The sequence below is a fragment of the Sinohyriopsis cumingii genome, chromosome 6, assembly GCF_028554795.1.
Source record: "Sinohyriopsis cumingii isolate HCF-2022 chromosome 6, ASM2855479v2, whole genome shotgun sequence".
NCBI lineage: Eukaryota > Metazoa > Mollusca > Bivalvia > Unionida > Unionidae > Sinohyriopsis > Sinohyriopsis cumingii.
This window is the reverse complement of record NC_142966.1, coordinates 88,272,795-88,294,626: the sequence shown is the minus strand read 5'-3', so window position 1 is coordinate 88,294,626 and position 21,832 is coordinate 88,272,795. Positions and strand designations below refer to the sequence as shown.

General features: G+C 32.8%; 1 protein-coding gene across 1 annotated transcript in view; it reads left to right on the top strand.

Moving 5' to 3' along the window:
- The window catches only part of LOC149797396 (uncharacterized), an 80,044-nt gene that overhangs the window by 1,074 nt on the left and 57,138 nt on the right, over window positions 1–21,832 (top strand). Inside the window, exons 2-6 of the mRNA XM_089962173.1 lie at window positions 4,703–4,762; window positions 10,732–10,814; window positions 16,392–16,465; window positions 17,513–17,613; window positions 19,257–19,443. Of these exons, the coding sequence (XP_089818299.1) occupies window positions 4,727–4,762; window positions 10,732–10,814; window positions 16,392–16,465; window positions 17,513–17,613; window positions 19,257–19,443 (481 nt within the window). The 5' untranslated portion in view covers window positions 4,703–4,726. The remainder of the gene's footprint in view (window positions 1–4,702; window positions 4,763–10,731; window positions 10,815–16,391; window positions 16,466–17,512; window positions 17,614–19,256; window positions 19,444–21,832) is intronic.

Here is a 21,832-nt window from a genome sequence, read left to right as displayed (position 1 = left end):
TAATATATAAATGTCTTGTGAACATTCAACTTTAATAATAGATTCACGTTTTCATTGTTTCTGATACTTCTTAAGTCTTTTTCTGATTTATTTTAAAGCCTCACCCCAATTTTTGAATGATATACCATGACAAGTTTTACACAAGTTGAAAATATATCTTACTCTTAAAACTCTTATGTCGATTATGTTGTACAAAAGGCCCAATATTATATGCACTGAATAAAAGACAGTTGACCTTTAAACCATGAGTACATTCGGATTGTCTGCTTTTTAAAGTCAAAAGCAGAGAAGGTACCAGGTGTAATGAGGTTGCCATGGCACTTGTACTTTTTACCTCTGTGAAACGTCACACAGTGATATCAGTTTCTAAAAACAGCCATTTGGTCAAGGCAAACAGGCATAATGGCAGTCAGTCTTTTTTCTGTGTTATTATTTTTATTACTGTTCTTACTGAAAACCATGTACCAGGTGTTAAATTTCTTCATCTGAATATAGATGTGCATTACAGTATTTAGTTACAGGGGTGCTAAAGCCTGCAGACTGTATAAATCATATAATCAAAATCTTCTAGAACAGTATAATACACAAGTCATAGGTTCGATCCCTGGCCAAGTAATACCAAAGACTTACAAAAATGGTACTAACAGGTGCTTTGCTTGGCGCTTGGCATTAAGAGGTTAGTGTTAGGACTGTTCGGCCTGATGTCAGGATAATGGGACTGGGTGGGACATGCTACATGTCTGCGGCATGATGCCCCAGTGTTAGACATCACTATAAACTGACACACTGTAGACATCGTAGTGATATGACTGAATTTTTTTAAACTGTGTTTAAAGTCCAAATCACACACACATAAAGTGAAATGCGTTTTAGTTAAATCTTATAGATTGGCTCAAGTGTAATGATGTATTCAAACATGAAATATGTCAATCTACTGAAACCGTTATATCTGTGAGTATTTCTTTGAGAACCTAATTATGTGCAGACAATGTTTTTATACCAATAAGATTCGTGTCAGGAACAACATCATCATTGGCACGTGGAATGTGAGAACACTGAGAGCAACAGGAAAGCTTGTGAAGATTACATATGAAATGAACATATACTGCTGGAACATCATAGGACTCTGTGAGATATGATACAAGAACATTGGAGAAACAGCTACTTTGGAAGGCCACAAACTGTACTTCAGTGGCAGAGAAGACAAACATGAGCAGGGAGTTGGGTTCCTTGTACACAAGGACAGCGTGAGTACTGTCATGGGATGTTGGCCATTCTCCATCCGAATCATCACCATCCGCCTCAGGGCAACTCCATTCAGCATCACCATAATACAGGCATACTCCCCAAAATCAGACTATGATGACACGGATGTTGAAAACTTCTGTGACCAGCTACAAGAAGTTGTGAATAAAACAGAAGCAAGACATTCTGGTTGTGCAAGGCAATTGGAATGCCAAGATAAGTGAGGACGTTTGCATGAACTGGAAAGGAACATGTTGATGCTGATGCAATGCACAGACAAATGAGAGAGGACTGACGCTCCTGGAATTAGATCGTTACAATTACCTTATATCTGCCTAGAACAGAAAAAAAGGATAACAAGCAAATACAAATGCGAGTGTAATTGTAATCATAATCATATGCGCCAAACAATCTATAATCATAGTTTTAATGAAGTACTTGTGATCAACCCGTGCCATGAGGCAGTCTAAAATGACCTAAAAGGTTGAATTACATATTGGTCCAAGTTTGGGTATTTGTTGTAATGCTACTTTTCAAATTTATCACGTGCTTGTTTTTCATCTTTTATATTAGCATATAAGTATATAAAAATGTGTTATGTATAATTTTGGTGTATGAACATCTCTCTACTTTTGTACATAATATTATTTTATGAAAAAGAATAATACTGATGAAAACTTTTCAGCATGGCACATTTTTGCAGAATAGCCTAAAGGTATATCTAAGCAGAATTGATTGTTAACTGCTCTGTATGCATGAAGAGTTTTCTGAAAGTCATTTTCAAAACATTTATTTACATGTAAGTAGTTATTATCATGAGAAGTATATATAAAATAAAACTTGTAGAGAGTCTCAATGGAGATTAATTGTATTTATCTAATTGAATTATCCTCTTTAAATAAAAATTATTATTACTATTATTAGTAGTATCATTGATATAATTATTAAACCACTGATAATCAACATGCAGCCTGTTTGGAAGTTGTTGGAGATTTTTTTAATTGTCAAGGATGAGATATGTCTAAATCTGTCATAATCTGCATACTTGAAATGCAACCAAAAGGTTAACGCATAAAACACATTACTTCCCATAGACCTTTCAAAAATAAAAAGGCCATCAAGTTGATATGTGTGTAGATAATGTATCATACCACTGCGTGGGTTCGAGTCTCAGGCTCAGCCAATGTGGGTATGTGAGAAAGCTTGTCAGTAGCTTCTCGAGGGTTGGTGGTTCCTCTGGTTTTTTTCCGTTTTCTTCCTCCACCACTGATACTAGCTGCCTATCTTGTGCTGAAATATGGCGTTATACCCTACAACAACAACAATATTTAGGTTAGATGTTTTGAGTGGACATAAGTGATGCCATTTAGGTGCACTGTCAGTATCAAAGTAGAAATGATATACAGTATATGTGATATTTGTTTTTTTGTAAGGATAGTATAAATGTCATCATGCACTTTCCTGTGAATGAATAGTGATGCTAGAATGTTTATTAATCTAAATAGTACTTGGGACTAAGATTGCACTACTTGTCAAAGCCCCAGATAGAAAATAATGAATTACATGTTATGTGTTTTACTATGATTTTCCTGACATATAGAGTTGTTGTCTTCTTCATGATAAAGGCCTCATTTAATGTCATGAAAGAGCTGTATACATACCATTATTTTCAGAGAATTTTAAATTCGCTATACTTAATTAATCTCTTTATGTGTGTTCAGTAATATTTAAGTGTGTAAATGCATTTAGAGTGTTAAAGTCAACACTGCAAAGTAAGGTCCTTAAATTTGGTGACTGCATGAAGGAAAAAGACCAAACTTTCACCTCGGTCAAATGATGGATCATTTTGGAGTACCTGGATGTAACAACTCCCCTATACACTTCTAGTATGTGTTATGACTCTACTCTTAAACTAAGTAACAGAAAAGAGCAAAAACCAATAAGTTTTGTAAAAGTCAATAAATAATTTATTTCTCAAGAATACAAAGCTAAAATTTAAAATGAACTTACAGTATTGTGAATTAAATCCCAAATAGTATTAAAAGTTCTATCACAAGACTAAACATAAGAGGTTTCAGTTGAATTCCAGTGATATTCCAAATAAATTCTGATATGGGTTGTTTTGATGTGACTAGTCTCGATGGTATTAAAATACCAATAACCTGGAGTGTGATGATGTACTAAGTATTTTGATGTATCACAATAATGTAATCCAAAATATCCTTGTCTGAATTCATTATAATTCCAAATTATTGTTTCTGTCCAAGAATATTATTGATGAACACTTTGTATTTCAAGTGAAAAAAAATTTGAATAAATAAATCCATCCAAATGAAAAACTGAACACAACAATAATACTGATTCTGCTTCAAGATCTTAAGGCAAAGATGAGTAATTTCTCATGTAAACAGCATTATATAAAAAGCTAAGGCACAATAGTAGAGCCTGAATGTCGGTCAGACTTCTCTCTAAAACATTCATTGTTGTAAAGAAGTTTAGAATTTTTCAAGTGGAAATCTGATGTCCTAGACCCAGACCCAAATGAACATGTTTACCTCTATTGACAATGATCTGAATATTTAATCCACACTCATTGAGAAATATTAGCTATGTATTATGTTGTTTACAAAATAAATGTCTCTGGTTAGGTACACAATGAACTTAATTTTGGACAATGTGAAGTACGAAATACAAATGTATATACTTGTAACATATAATCATTAAGAAAAGCCAATAAATAATACAAATTAAATATACATGGTTGCTTTTGACATACAAAACTAAGTATTGACTATAAACATTCTGTTCCTGATGGTTTATCTGTAATCAGGTGTTGTTAGAGCAGAGGTGGGCAAACTTTCCAGTGCAAGTGCCACATACCCAAATTTACACCTTGATGCGAGCCGCATAGTTCATTAAGTAAAATAATTAATATTTGAAATAGCAAAAACAAAAGGTTTTCTAAATAACATCTAATTAATTTTCAGTTGTTAATATGTTGTTAATATTTGAAAACTTAAACTTCAAAATAAGCACATTTATTTGATAAACAGAGTCAGTGCGAATGATGACTTATTCCTAGGCCTCATGAAAGACCTTGGCGGGCTGTGGGCTGTAGTTTGCTCACCCCTGTGTTAGAGGGATGTCAGCGTATGAACCATATAGTATCATAAATGAACAAGACACCCTGTTCTTACACTATGCATGTAAAAGAAAACTAAACATGAATTAGAATTTCTGCATGTGCAACCAAATTTTGTTCTGTAAATTTATGAACAATGTGCAAAGGAGTAAAGAGGTTTGTATTGTTGAATATCATTGTTTCTTCAGTGATAAAGTTATTCAAACTAAAATATCTAAGAGAAAAATTTACACCTCTGGATGTTCAAAAAAGAGAAAATTAGACTAATAAAGTACTTGTGAGATACCTATTTTTAAAACCACTATCTTTTTCTAGTTCCAGGTTCATGACTTAATACCAATGGATGCCAAAAAAAAGCAAGCTCTTCTGAAATGGGTAGGTGTTCTACTGCCATGTGCATCTTGCTATTGTTAGGAAAACAAATGGTAATTGTACTAATACTACTGTTTCGTCTTCTAATACTACTACAGTAAACAGTTGATACCTTTACTTAGCTTGAAATGAGTGAATAATGGATATTGCCCCAAGTGGGTGAAAAACTTCGTATTTTAATGAGTGGCAAAGCCAGGAAAAAAATACTTAGGTTTTTCACAGACTCGATGAAATATATGTATATAAGATTAATTTGTATTATAACAGTTTGAAGTAACAGATTCCTCACTGGATCCCATGTGGTGTCATTGGTTTATTACTGTTTATGTTGACCTGTCAACCCCTTATAATTTTGCGTTAAATCTTACAGATATGACCCTTAAAAATACAGCCTTAATGAATAAAATCACAAATTATGGAGAAAAAGCAATTCTTTGCAGTAAATTATGGATACTGGCTTGTCTTTGTTTGATTCAGATCTGGGTTTCTTAATAGATTCAGTGGAATTGGTCAGGGAAACAGACTAACTATAACATAATACATGCTTTAAACTGTATTTTGTGATGCAAACCCTCTGCATGATCAAGCTGTTGCTTTTTTTATAAATGGAATCCTACAAGCAACAAGTCAGGATAAAACAGACAGTAAGCCTCTTAAAAAGTTAATAGACAAAGTACAGAAGAGTAAAAGGGAATATTCACAGATTCTTGGGAAAAGTCAGGAAGGGCAACAATTATGTCTAGTGGATATCACGTGTTGATTTGAGGGTGTCACTTTATGGGAAAAACGATTGCTGATTGGCCGAACATGAATTGTTTTTGTTATTAAGGATTACATCAAGTTGAGAGATATCAAGAAGCCATTAAGCTCAGTGGGGTTTGGAATTGCAGTTAATGAAACTGTACTGGAGGTAATTAAGGTTCAGTAAACATTACAAATGTTTGAGTTGAACACCATGTTTACCGATGCTACAGCAGTCTTAAATCACAAATTTTGGACTTTTAAATGCATGTTTTCCAGATTGACAATAGAAGTACATGTACATAGTATTTTGTTACACCTTAATGAAAACTGTTTCAATGGAAGGGCAAAAAAATCAGTTTTTTTACCGGGAAGGTTTAGTTAGGGTTTACAGGTCTGTTATATTCTTCTGTGCTTGTAAATGTTAGCACAGAAAATTTAAATAGTGACATAATTTTCCTCCCAGCTCAAAATAAAATGGCACATTAACACATTAACCCCTAGCAACGAGTTAACGTGGCAGGAGGTAGTAGCCTACTGTCGAGCTCTGTAGTGTCATGGTCATGCATAATACACTAAACTCCAACTTTTACCCTTCTGTTCATGTGCAAGCCAAATAGTCAATGAAAAACAATGTTTCTAACACAACTGGGCAGTATGTTATTGAAAGATCACCTGGGATTTTGTGTTTTCGGATGCATTTAGAAATAGCTTTCAAAATGTGTTTCCTACTCGCATTTCAGGTAAAAACAACAAAAACTTACAGGGGTTAAGGTTAATGTATTAAGAAAAAAGTAATGGTGTTCCATCTTCTTTTCCGTGTTATTATTCTTATTTTTGTTCTTACTGAAAACCATGTACCATGTGTTGAATTTGTTCATCTGAATATAGATGTGCATTCCAGTATTTAGTTACAGTGGTGCTAAAGCCTGTCGACTGTATAAATCATATTCTCAAATTGGATTTTCTAGAACAGTATAATACACAAATTCCTTGTATTTCATCACTGATAGATATACCCTGAATATTTTGGGATGAAACTTCCAATGGAACTGCCAGCCCCCTCCATTAAATAATGTCGATGAAGTATTCCTGTATGTTATTTGTGTTTTAACATATAAATAGAGAGGAATGTATGTAGGAAAGTGACTATTTCTTATATTTTGTTTAGCACATAAATTTTTGCTCTGCTTAGTTGATTTGATATTATGTATGTAGAATCTAGAAATGTTGCATATATATTCCATAAGTTTAAAAACAATGTATCAATGTTTGTTTTATTTATTTTGTATTATGCATTAGTGATTTTATTAACCTTTTCTGATTCAGACATGTTAATCGGTAACAAAGTTAAGAGAAAAGGAGAGAAACTTTTATGTTTATTTCGACTTCTGTTTTACAAACAAATCGTCATTTTGAATGACAGTTCAGAACATAAGAGAATGCATTATGGTCATTAGAGTAATGGTGTTGAAAAGAGCAGTACTGGTTGATTATATTTATACTTTGTGGATTTTACATTTACTTAATTAAAAGATATATTTGATTACATTTTGTCAGGAAGTATAATTGTATGCATGTATTGATGGAAACAGCAATACAAAATCTGCTGTCCCTAATAACAGTCACCCTTAAAATGATACACATTTAACACACAGAATCTAACTAAACGGAAATATAAATGAACATTACTGGTTTCAGTACATTCATTTGGGACACACACACACACACATATATATATATATTCTTTTAATGTGTACATATAGCAGCTTTATTCAACATAGATTGGAAATCAATACAAAAGGATGACAAAGAAAAAAATATACAGAATTATTACTGTGCACACTCATAGTAGAATATATCAAAACATTACATAGTGAGGGAAGAGCAAATAAAAACAACTTCATTTTTTGCCTATATGTTGTGAATTACAATGTGTTTCTAAGTATCTCTCTGTGCTTTGTCCAAAAACAATATGGGGGAAGCCGGGCACAATGATGTCTTGGTCTATTTTTAGCAAAAAAGTAAAATTCAGTACAAGCGCCATCTCCAACCTGTGACTTTCGTTAATGGAGTTTTTATCTGAATTAATAGATAGAGATTTAGGTTATAGCTCTGCTAGAATAAGTTCAAATTTCTTGTCATAATGTTATCAGTATATATTGACAGGCAGTGAGAAAATATATTTTTTCATTCTATTGAATTACCAAGATTATTTTCCTCAGAAAATCACAGAATAAGTTGCAATTATTATTTTTTGCTTCACCACCAACACTAATTTTACTACTACTTCAGTGTTCAAAAAAATCTAAAAATTGGTAAGTTAGGCAAGCACAAAACATTTTCGGTTTACCCAGAATAAACTCTAACTCAGCCAGCAATTTTAGAAATATAAAAGTTGATGATGTTAATGACCTAAATTCATTTGTGTGTGAAAGATTGTTTTCTTTGAGATTTCTGATACTACTTGTAAGTACAGTAATTGCAAATTGAGACCATTAGGTATTTATTATTGCAGAGTGAGAATAAATGCTTATATGAGCTTTATGAAAGTAAATTGAAAACAAACTTCATGTAGAAATTATTGACTTTTTATGAATGAAGTTGAGAATGTTCTTAGCAGAACTTACTTTTCTTTAAAGACAAAAACTGCCCATAATCAACACTTCCCTGGTAAGGATGGTGATTGGAAATTCACTCAGCTGTCTTAAATTTTCACTCACTATTTAAAGTTGGGTGGGTAATGTTTCAACGCTTGCACTATTTCTTAACTACTGATTCATAAGTACTACTACACCAATTATAATTACAGTCATCAGTTTAACACAAACTTTTGCACGTCTCAATGGAAACTTTCAAAATTGTGCTGGTTTGGAAAATGCTGATAAAATTTGTTCATTAAGATGACAGTAAACATACTCATGAAACAAATAAAGTGTTATTCTAAGTGATTTTCTGGTGAACGTGTATGTAGACAAGGAGAGTGGTAAGCAACAACTTACCTGATTTACATCTTAGTAACTTAATATGCTAATATTTAGATCATATCCACCCCCTTTAAGTCTTTTCACTGTTTTTTTATTGCTGTGTGTACAAAAAAATTAAACAAGGATTTTTAAAAAAAAACAAGATATGGTTAAATTAATACAACACCAGATTGTTTTGATTAAATAAAATAAACACTTGTTTTATTTTCTCAATTCCTCTAATTAGGTGGGGTTTAGTGGCTTGTGAGATATGTTGAAAGTTTATCATGGGCAGATGAGCATGACTTACTTTGAAGATAATTGCTTTATTGCAGGCTTAATGAAAACACTAAATCCTTATTCAAAATCTGTTAGTCTTGCAATTTATACACAACTGCATTTCACTTCCTGGTTTCATTGTAGTTAAAATGTCCCCATGCGATTGAAATGTCACTTTGTGAATGACAACAAAGAAAGTTTTCTATTCAGTCAAGTTATTGTACCTGTTCCTTTCAAAGATAAACCAATTCAGAACAATATCAATTGTCAGTAAATCCATAACTCGGTGATAATTAAATTGATTGTTTATGGAAAAGGAATTGATGAGGAATTATCTATGAAAAAATATGCCTGAGAATTTGATAAACTGAAAGTCTACCTATCTACAAGCAATTTAGCTTTAATCATTCCAAAGAATTAAAACATAAAAATTTCAATTTAACTGTGGTTAAAGTATTACCATGTAAGAAAAAAATACTTGCAAAGGAAGAAATCATGTTCTTTGAGCTGTCTTTTGATGAACCATAACATATGAAAGAATAAAATATTTACAGTTAAGGAGCTCATATAATTGAGATTTATACACTGAATTTAGTCTTTCAGTTTGGACCAATAAAGTATGAGGAGTCATTGAACACTTTACCTATTCCAAAGAATTTTCATTTGCTTTGGTACCTCCTGAAAGTTAGAGGTTTGTCACATAGCTAAAATGGTTTAATACTTTCTTATTTAAACTAGTTGATCCAGTTGCAGAAGACTACTAATTAATTCATCCTACTTCATTAACATGTTCAATTTTTTATTAATCCATTTTCAAGTATAATAGTAGCAATTACATTGAGTTCAAACAAGAAATTCTAACAGTTTCACCTCTTTACTTTTTATATATTCATTTCCGTGATGCTATGTAATACAACTGAAAGTTATCTGCATTATTGTTTAAGGCTTGTGCAGTTAATATAAACTTATCAACAATCACTCTGTAATGTAATTGTACAGTCCTTTACTTGTGATGGACAGATAGGTGGAGTGGGTAAGTTTTACCTGTTACATGAATGAACTGCTTATCTTATGCTTCAGAGGAATTTGTCTTCAAGGCATTCTATTATAGAAAATAATCACTGACAACTGGGCAGGATGTATTATTGTTACCAATTGTTTGCAAGTGACAGATTTACAAAGGAAACTGATTGTAAGAGTTTCCTAGGTAGAACATGGTGCAATAATTACGATTAGTCAGACAGTTTCTATTATTGTGTTTATAACTAATAAAGCATTGCTTCCAGGACAGTCAGTAAATATCAGCTGAATAGTCAAGACAGAACATTCTTGGATGAAAAACAAGCCTGTTTATCACTCCACTAAGTTTTGAAGTAACATCAATCTGTTGGTTATAGTCACATAATACTTAAGATTGAAAGAGGCTGTTGTAACATGGATTGATAGCTTCAGCTAGGCAGTGTCTTCTGAGTGGTGTTGAAGCTCACTAGTGAGTGAATTATTTGTGGCATCATAAGTATTTTTGCATATAAATTATCACCAACATCACAAAAGTACACTATCAGAACAGTATTATATGATGCAGAGAATATAGAGTTTGACTTGTTTTTCTTCACTTCTTTGGATTAGAGTTGACAGATAAAACAGAACACATCTTAAGCAATTTGAATTTTTAAAAAATAGTACATTTCTCATCTTATTTTTGTGATTGTTTCTAGGAAGATTTATTTAAAATGTGCATATCATCCTAAATACTAATTTATTTATAAATACATATAAATCATTTATGGTAAAAGTCTGACCCATCTTTAAGTGACTAATTCTTCTGTGATAATAATGACATTAAACTAATGTGTTTTTCATTAATACACTTTGTACCTTAAATGATGGGTAATATGTATTTTTTGTAATTGCTTTAAATTGATGTAATGAATAGTCAATCTAACTCTTTACCAACAGATATGAATGTATCGTATTACATTTCAGGTTAATGCCTTGAGTGACGTTCAAGTTGACAGCTTGATCCGCTTGAAAGATTGCAGTCATTTTATTTCTTTGATGCAATCCTCGTAAGTATATTTGTTTTTCTTTTGGCCAACCAGTTTTTTTTTTTTTACAGTGAGTGATAGACACATGCACTCCCTATTTTGAGATATATACAGAGTATATTTTATATCCAGGAGTAATGTGCCACAGATTAGAGTTGAAGTCTTTGACATACACAGTAACATACCAGCCATATTCCCAGTGTTGATGGGTGGGGTGGGACCCAGAAGTGTGTTTTGAGTTCCAAACTGGGGTATCTGTATGACCAAAAGAAGCAGTGATGTCCAATCAACAATAAGCTATCATTTCATATAAGCCTATAGAAAATTATTAGAAATCCAAATCTATATAATATTTTAAAAAATTGTTTTTTTTTTCTTCTTTTTCTTCAAAGCAATGCACTTACAAAGAGAAAAATTGTTGGTAGACTTAGTACCATCAAAGATCATCACCATACATATAAACACATGTACTTAACACTCACATAATCACAACCACACTGACGTTAAATAAAAACATATGCCAGGTTTCTGTCTTCAAATCCATTGGATTGCAAAATATGTGATAGTTGCAGTCTTTGTTGCTCTTTAATTAGTAGTTCAGTAGTCTGAAGGTAATGCAAGTTCATCTTTGCACTCAAAAGAGACTGGATGGTACTGTTATTCAAACTTCCCAGGTGTATTCCCAGAGTGAATCCTGATCAGAACTAAGTTCTTGATAGCCATAACATTAGCATTCTCAGAACTTTATCTCATGCAGTTTCATTCAAGTTTAATGGTTCATTTACAGGTAATAGTAATAAATGCCTGTTCAATATGGGTGGGATACTTTATCAACACAAATCAACTGTGCAGATATGTTACATGTGGTGCTCCTATTTTGACAGAGGTACATCGTACTCTCCAGAATGATGAATGTCAATATGTTGTTTGCAATATGTGCAAAATATTAAAGGCATCCACCCCATCCCCTGTCAAGAAAGAATTCATAACTTTATTTTTGCTGGACTTTGCTGATAGCTTGATGCTTCCTAAATCACCTTAAAAGAGACCATTTTTCGGACAACTGAAATAATCATGCTTTGCATTTTATAAATGGAGTAAACTCTGATTTCAATAAAATGTTGCTGCTGTTCATAAACTTGTTGTTAATCTTTAATATAGATGTGTAATAACATTTGTTCTTGAACATGCATCTAAAATTTGGGTTGTTTCGCTTTGTGAACTTCACCAATGCAAATTAGCACAGTTATCTCTCTCACAGCAGTCTTCAAATGACTTAACAGATTACTGTAGCTATTGTCAGACAATTAAGTAATATGTCAAATGGTAGTTCTTTTTATTTGACCACTTTGCCTTTTAATTTTATGTGTGGCAATCAGATATATAAACTATCCCAAAAATAGCTTTGTACGAGTTCTAAGCAAGACTGTTTACCTTCTTGCCAAATGCTTTTGCATTTTGAGATGAAAAGATTTCACAAATTGTAGCATAGTGATGATATTTGTTTGGATGGGGATTCTTATGACCAGTGTAGAGAGTAAGTTAATGACTCGGTTTGTACACTTGTTGGATTGGGCTTAACTACTCACCCAGAAAAGCCTGTTTTAACCAATCAAAAAAGTACATATTTTGTAGGATTCTTGCTGGACCCTGTCACAAGGACAGTCACATTTACTAGAGATAAAGCAGGCAGTCTTGGTTTCTTTAAGTTGTGACATTCTGAGGAAGTTTGTTGCTAGCACACCTAGTGTAGAGAATGCACCTTTTTATTATCAAGATAATACTTCTAGATACACAAAGTTAAACAAAATGGGTAACCACTTTCCTATCTTGCACAAATTATCACTTGACATCTGGCTATGGTGTACAGTTAGAAATATCTGGTTAAATGCTTCTGATTTGCTGGAAATACTGAATTATGATGCAGATAGATTGTCTAGAAACATAAATGAGAATTCTGAATGGAAGTTAAGTTCTGCTGTCTCTAATGCTGTTATTAAACGGTATGGACATATAAATGTAGATTTATTTGCTCTGAGGCTAAATCACTAAGTTCTGTGTTATGTTTCATACAGATCAAATCTGAAAGCTATAGTTGTTGCTGTTTTTTTTTAGTCAGTTACAAGTAGTGTTGCAAAAAATGGCCCTAGACAGCACTACCATGGCCAAAGCATCCTTTGGTTTCCCAGCTTCCTGCATGCTGTAGTTGGTTTTTGTTTTATGCTGCCTTGCCCACAAGAGATTCTGCACTTGGTACATAACCCACATCAATAACACCTCTCCGCAAATTGAAGATAGGTGATTTTCACTTATCTGGACAATAATCACCCATCAAGGATTATCAAACAGGGTTGCCTTCATCATCATCAAATCATGGAGCACATCAACTAAAAAAATATTATTGGGGTCATCTCCATAACTGGATGTTAATTTTGAATAAAAGACATTAACCTGTGATTTTCATTAATAGAGTTTTTAACTAAATTAATAGATAGAGGTTTAGATTATAGCTCTGCTTGATATGCATTTTCATCATTAGTAGTCTTACTTCTCAATCCACTCTTAACAATAATGGCTTACTTAAGAGATTTAGGAGAGAAGCATTCACTGCCCAACCTTCTTTTTTAAAAGTACTTGTGTGTTTGGATGTGTGCCTAGTGTTTAACTATTTTCTATCTCTACAATGCAGTGACCAGTTTTTTGTGCAGGACTTTACTGTGAAGTTAGCTATGTTGATTGCTTTGTTGACAGGACAGAGGTGTCAGACACTTCACCATATGCAGACAAATAGCATTACTTTTGGTGTTAACAGTGTATAAATACACATTCCTTCATTGCTGAAACAATCTACACCAGGGCACAATGTGGAGCCCTTTGTTTTTGAATCCTATTTATGTAAAGAAGAAAATTGTATTGCTAGTTTACAGTTATTTGCAATGGACAATAATTTTGCGAAATTGAATCAGTTATTCATCAGCACACAGTCCCCATATAAAAGTTACATAAGGCACTATTAAACTAGATACAGACTCATGAGAATGTCTGGTATAGATACATCTGTATTCAGGCTCATAGCACAAGGGCTTCATTTGTTTCTGCAACTTGTGCTGAAGGCACACAATTAGGTACAATCTTTTATTTTAAGAAATTATATGACAAGCTCATTAAAGACAAGACTGAATTCAGTAGAAAGATATTGTCAGCATCCAGAATTTAATAATACTGATATGATGTACAGTGTTCTTTGGGTTACCTACTGTACTAAGAATACATAAATGTTTGTTGTTTTATTCTTTTTCCTTTTTTCTACTTGTTAATCTATTCCATAAATGGACACCTCTCTCTTAAGTCTCATGGGATCACAAGGCAATTATGGGGGAAGTGAAACTGATAAATTAAACTAGACTTACAAAGTTGTCTTTTGACTGTAATTTCATGAACCCCATACTTACCTTGGTGATCACATGCCCACCCTTGGTACTTCCCACCCAGTAAGACACTGAGGCTTCCATTTCTTGTGCTCTCAAGACTGATAGGTCACATGATCAATATCATCTCATGGGATCACTAAGGCACTCAATGGGGTTCATGAAATTACAATCAAATATTGACTTGGTAAGTCTAGTTTAATTTATCAATTATTGCACTCTGCAGTGAAAAGAATGATAATGAATGATAGACATCAAACTTTTGAGAACAAAATCTCATTCATACTTGACTGACGTGAAATAATATAGTACAAGTACTGATAGTTACCCCATTCACGAACAGGGCCAGATCTGGTCAATTGGTTGATTTTTTAAAAAATTTTTATTAATTGTTTTGAAATTTAATAAGGGCTCTAACTTTCTTCGAATGGGCACCAAAGCAAAAGTCTGATGTGTCTATTTACCCAGAGTGAACACAATAAAATGAGGGTCAAATTTCAAGTGACAAGTGACTGTACCTTTGTGTGCTTACATTTTTTTTTAGCAGAGTGGGGTTTGGTGCAGGGACCCTGATCTGGCCCTGATAAGTTCTCAGTAATATCTTGAACTATAACTATTTCTTCTGACATCCAGTCACAGGATTATAGAGGGATGATTTAAACTTGAGATTTGTATTACAAAAAGGAAACAATGCCATTTGTTTTCATATTTGAAATAAATATATCTTGTGATGAATAAAATAACAAAAATATCCCAGTCAGAAAGAACAGTCTAGCACCATTAACTGAATGGCCAGTCCTTTGCAGTACACGTGTAGTTAAAATTAAACAAGTATGTATATTCAGCCTTTTGTCTGGGTCATTACTTGATTCACAGATATATAATTTGGTGTTGTTTTGTTGGGTTTTGGTTTTAGTAAAAAGAGACTGTCAGCTGGAATTTAATTTAAATCTTAGAGAATTACTTTTCATATTTAAACAGCAACATAAATTTACACTATTTAAGAGAAGATCAATACGGTGTACTTCTCATCAAGTCAGGATGTAATTTTGTTCAGATTTCTTTGCATAAAGTAAAAGTGGAAAGATATTGCAAAAGAAGTTAATCAACCTTCTCTAAATGTACAGAACAGACAAGACTTTTATTTTTATTGTCCCTGTATATTTGATAGAAATTAAGATTACTTGATTCTTGAAATGGTATCAGTAAATCACAAATGACGTGGGTGGCTATCTTTCCTTGAGTATTCAAATGTCAATTTGTAAAACTAATGTTGTTAATGACTGTACCATAATTTGAACTTCATGTATCAAGTACAATCTGCCAAATCATTTTTGTGATGGAAACGTACCTATCCACGGCAGAAATTGGCTGTTGCTAACATTTTATAACAGTGTATACAATGGTCACTGTCTTGATTTATGCTGAACATCCACTGAAGAAAAGGCTTTATTAGGGAGAGACCATTTAAGTTTCTAAAGGGGGGTAACTGTTTGACAATTATCGTCTTATTCTGATGTGCGGTATAAAATAAGGATACTATGTCATTGCCATTCCTGGCTTTACTTGAAACAAACTTTTTATGTGATGAATGAAATAATAAAAAATATCACAGACAGAAATAATAATTTAGCCCAATTAAATTAAATGGCAAGTCCTTTACAGTACACATGCATTTAGAATTCATCTAGTTGATAGTTGTGTACATGTATATTCAATCATGATAGTGAGCCATTGCTGCTTAAAGACTAAACACATGGTTTGCATTTAGGTGTAAATTCAGTGTTTTCATTTTTAATGTTTGTGTTTTTAAACAGAAGCTGTCGCTATCTCAAATTTAATTATCCATTCCTCAGAGGATACTTTTCATATTTAAACACTAGGATAAATTTACACTCTTAAAGACAAGCTTCAAGGTTTCTAAATGACAAAATATACAAGGTTTTTAAAAAATTAATTTATAATTTCTTGCTGTTGCCTTTCTCTTTCATGTAAAACATTTGCTTCAAGAATATTTGCAAATCTGAATGAAAAGTATCATAATGATCAAACCAATTTTAGGAGTAAACATGTAAAACTTCAAATTATCCAATAATTGAAATTATTCAGAATACTCTGGCAATTCTGTGATTTCATTTCTTTTTGAATTTTTATTGACTTTGTTTTTCAGAGATGCCACATTGATATCAGATGATATAAGTACTGTTGCAAAGAAATTTGGAGCTGTCCGATCATACCTTGAGGGTATTTAGTTTACTTATCATATATATATATATATATATATATATATATATATATATATATATATATATATATATATATATATATATATGTCTTGCCTGCACAAGCATGGGTAGACATTATACAATACACATAAAGCATATCGACTCATCCATTCTTATCTCTTTTGTATCCACTGATAAACACCCCACTACACAGTGAAATCTTCAGGATTTACAGTTAGAGTCATGTAAGCAACACTGTACTATTGGGTACTATACTTATTTGATTTACACCCCATGATGTTACCACCTTCACTAAGCCCTTTTGGGGCAGAGAAATAGTACACAAATTGGTCAAACACACTGAGGAGTTGAGTGGAACTTATGCCTAATGAGCGAAGTACAGCTAGAGACAGGAGATTTAACAGGCACAGTCAGCTGAGCTATACACAACAGCACCCTGTACTAATAATGAGTGAATATGACCAATATACTTTGCATGTACTGTTAGTATAATTTTTCCAGTGAGGAAGCATCATTATCATCATTAGTAGTGGGATTCTATGTTTAAAAGGTTTATATTAAATATTTTGAGGGTACGATAGAACTGAAATATCTCATAGCACTGTATGCAGCCGAGGCACCATATTTTCTGAAACCATTGTTGTAAAAAATGATCCCTGTTAAAAATATTCAATCAATATTTATTTTAGCTATTAATTTATCATTGTCAATGAAATATGTATTATGGGTTATAATCTTATGTGCTTTGTAGTGTTTCTAATTTTGAGTGTTTTCTAATTAGTTTACATGAATTGTGAAGATTTAGATGCGAGCAATAATTCTGTAATGATATGATCACAAACTCGAGATGCTGAACTAAGTAGAAAGAATTTTCAGTCTTTACAAAACATTCTTATTAGATTCAGAAACCAAACACTGCTCTTTTTGACAGCATATTAAAATCCTACTTTTTCTGTTAGTTTTCTTATTTGTCATGTTTAGATAAAACTTAACTCATAGTTAATATGTCAAATAGTTTTATTTTGTGATTTCTTTATTTTCACAGGCTTTTATCAAGTATCCTTTAAAGTAACACGTCTAATTAACTTTGGGGCTGTTTCCAGAGGGTGCCTACCTCAAGAGGAGTTAGAGTGGGAGATTGGAAAGGTGTGATTTAGTCAGCTTATTGGCAGAAGGCTACTTAATCTTTAATCTATATACCGCCTGAAAACCATGTCCACCAAATATCATGTCATGTACTTCGATATGTCTATGGCTTTGACTTATGTTTTATTTTTATTTTTAAGTCCATAATTACAGTTTCTAGGAATAAAATATGTCTCTTCCAACTTAAGCAACATTATTTTATTGTGATTCAAGGTGTAGATCTTTTCCTTATTATTTTAAGACAAAAACTGTGGGTAGGCCAGCAGTATTGAACAAATAAATATTCAATGATTTCATGAAACCGATTTTTCTTTTTGCTAAATGATAGTTTTTAACACATGCCTTTTCACTGTATTTGTACATTCAGTTTAGTATTTGATCAGTTCATAATTGGTATTACCAAAGCAGTTCACACAATACATACCTTTATTGCAGATCGTAATTTATTTTTCTCAAAATGTGAAATTTGCAATTGACATTCTGACTGTGAATAAGGACTTAAAACAATTTAATGGTGTCTTGCTGAGCAAACCCTCGCATTCTTACACTACTTATTTACGATATGTGAAAAAAAAAAAGATAGTTTAAAATTATTAGCATGAAACTCCTTTGTGTAATTTATTTTATATTTCTATCAGTAACGTTACCCAATCACATTAACATTAGGAATTACTTCTGCTACCTCCTAAATCCAGTCCACCCGTAGACTTGAATAGTCTCTCTGTCTTTACTTTGTATAGACAAAGAGAAGTAACTCTTTCCCCTAACCACGCTTGTTGTCATTCTATATACTGGATATCATCATGTTTAACTAAAGTACTCTCTGAGACAGGATGCTCACATTGTGCGGAGTGTTTATTTTATAGTAATGTGATTGGGTAAGCATATTTGAATAATAAAATTTCCTACCATCAGACATAATAAAAATAATAATAATGTGAATAGAAATTTGAAGAAACTGCTAGTAGATTATACCTCTGAATGAGAAGTATCCTTCAATGATTATAGAACCAAACACTTTTAAATTAATTATCCTTTTGTCTGTAGAATGTAGTTGAAGATTACAACCATTGCTTTATCCTTCACATGTAGGTAAACCTTGTCAAACAATTTATAAATTGAAGTTCTATGTTTAAATTCAAGTCATGTTGGTAACATGGATTCACAGAAAAGTGTAAACTCTGCAGTAGGTGCAAGATATACCTCAAGATTCTTAAGTTGGTGATGATTTTATTGCTGGGATGGATCAAAGTGAGCAGGGTACAATAATCTTGTGTGGAACATAAATTTGGGAGAGAATAACATATATTCATAAGTATGATTTTGTTGCACTGTACATAAGACATAAGCCAGTCTTGATAATGTAATAATAATAATGATATTTGTTGCTTTCTTATTTCAAAAATCAATTTTAAAAGGTAAACCTGTGTGCAGTGGTCACCTGTGTTCAGTGGCCCGTTTTGCCATTTTCCATGAGTGTCCCCTACTAACAGGTTTGTCTATATTTGAAAGTGCCCCACCCTTCAATTAATATTCTGCTGAAATGTTATACCATTACGTCTTTGCAAGAAAAACATTTCTTGCAGGAAGAGCCATATATGCAGAAATGAATGTAATACAGTATATCTAATTTTGATTTGTAGATCACACTTGCATTGTTTGGAGCACTGGTTCAGGACAAAAGTAGAGAACACTTTGTATCAGCAGCTTTATGCCTGGACGAGGAAATACAACTGGAAATAAAGGACTTGCTTGAGTCTGTTGTATATCCATGTGACCCCAGCACAAGTTTGCATGCAGATTTTGCTGATGTACTAAAACGAAAGTCAGGTAATATATTTTTTTACATATTGTGAAATTAGTTTGCTTGTCTTGCCTGCCATAGCTGGTAGTAAAGGATAGGCTTGATATTGCCTGCTGATGATAAAGGAGTCAAATTTGTTCAGTTTCAATGTTTAAATTCTTGATAGTATTCTAACATGCACCACAGTAGTGTATGCGAGTGAGACAGTGTACCACTGAACTCCATTTGTCCTGGCAGCTCTTTGAAAGCATGTGGATAGTGTGACAAGTCTGTATGGACCTATATACTATCCTTACACCATTAAAGCTAGAAAAATTTAAACTTCATCATTGATAGTACTGTGAATTTAGACTGAACAAATATATTTTAGAATTTGAGTTTGGGAAAAATGAGGTATCATTTTCAAGACCTTGAAAGTTTGGGAAAATAAAGCAGATTACCCTGAGGTCTTTGAAAATTGAAATAAACCCAAACATTTTAATTTCTTTCCATAATCAGAAATAAAATTGTCCAGGGTTGTTAGATTCGGATGTAGTTGAGTGTTCCTGGTTTCTTTCTTTTGATTAATAATAGTTTGAATGTCATCATTAAACAATACTGTAGTATTTTGCATTTGTTGTTTTCTCATATAACATAACTTGTTTACAAAATGTTAGTGAAAATAGGTCTTGGAAATCTATGTTTGTGGTCTTTGAATGTTTGGGAAGAGTCTTTAAATTTATCGTTCAGAATTCTGTATGAACCCAGTAACAATTGAGATTTCTATCTGTTCAGGAAAAATGTCATGGATCAGTGTAAAAAGTCTCATTTACTGGTTTAATTATTTTTGACTAAATTTAATCAACGGTTATTTGTTTATAATATAGAATTAAAGTTGATGTGTGCAAACTTTTTTGAAAACAGTGCTCTCAATTGTAAAAGGCCATGCACGTGGGACTACAAATTCTTTGTTGTAAATCTTTAGTGTCCTTGTTGAAGACTTTACCTGATCACTATACTGTTAGGGATTAACTTCTGCTTCCTCCCAAACTCAGCCCTTCCTGAAAGATGAAAAATTATAGTCTGTATCCAACATGGACTTTTAAAATAGTATTAAATCTTCCAAGAGACTATTATAATTCCTTTCCCTTGACATCACCTGGTGGCTAACCATATGCCAATATTAAATTTTTACTCAGTATGGGTGGCATCATCTTTGTATACCTCACAGAAACCATTGGATTTCTTGGAAAATAACAGTCATTCATCTACAAAGTCAGTATTTTGTTAAGTTATTTTGCTACTAGTAACAGTAATTGTTTCATTTTCATCAGTAATTTTGCATCAGAGGTCTCGTAAATGCTTAATCATGTGTATTTGAATGCAAATTTTTATCAGGGATGCAGAAATCACTTATGCAGGAGTTGTATGTACACATGTAATAGCTGGGCAGCAAATTCACCCACAGAGTGTGAAATGTGTTGATCAATTGATCATTTTATTAGTGCTTATATTTACAATGACAGAATTTAGTGGCTGAAAGGCCCCCAGATGTACATGTTGTCATTATAAGAGTACATCTAAAGAATGTGACGGCAGGGCAGCAAGTTCAAAGACTTTGACTAGCTGCTGAGTGGTGGTAAAATATGCTGTTTTTTATAATGACTGAAATCAGAGATATAAAGACCCAGAGCTTTCATTATTGTGTTCATTTCATAGTGTAACTGAATAAGTAGTGCATATGACCTCGAAATCAAGACATTTCAAGATGTAGACAAAATGCCATTTGTAAATTTGGATAAGTATTTTGGGGTTAAAGTGCAATTGATGAAGATTGAAATGAGAATCAGAAGTCTGCTAAAGTTGCTAGAACTGATAGTTTGAATGGAACAGTAGCCACATGTAAGTGAGTGATACCTGGTTTAGTGTTTGGAATAAGACCTTTCCTTGAATTGACAAAATTCAGTCTGATTCTAATGGACAAACAAGAGCTATATGTTGGTGTGTAAAGAATTTGAAAAATTAAACTCAATGACAACCACTAGCTCTTCTCATCTGGACATTAGCCACTTAAGGTATGCCCAAGGACTGAAACGTTTGCTGGTGGGACTCCTACATTTACCAAAATGGGAGTTCTGGACTTCTAGTTTTAAAATCCTAGTGAGACCTCTGTGCATATTTTTTTCACCATTGTGGACTTAGTTTCCCACCATGCCATCTTCCCAGTTTTGCTGTTTGCGTGCTGCATAATATTGATAGATATTGTGCGCATTTGAATTTCTTTACATTTTCATAAGGTACAGCATCAGTGTTTTAATTTGTATGCACTTAGCACCTTTTTTCTTGTTCATTGCTTGACTTAATTATTTTTCACTGTCATTATGGATACACAAATCTTCATATGTTGAGGCATAAAGTTTGATGCCTTTATTCCAA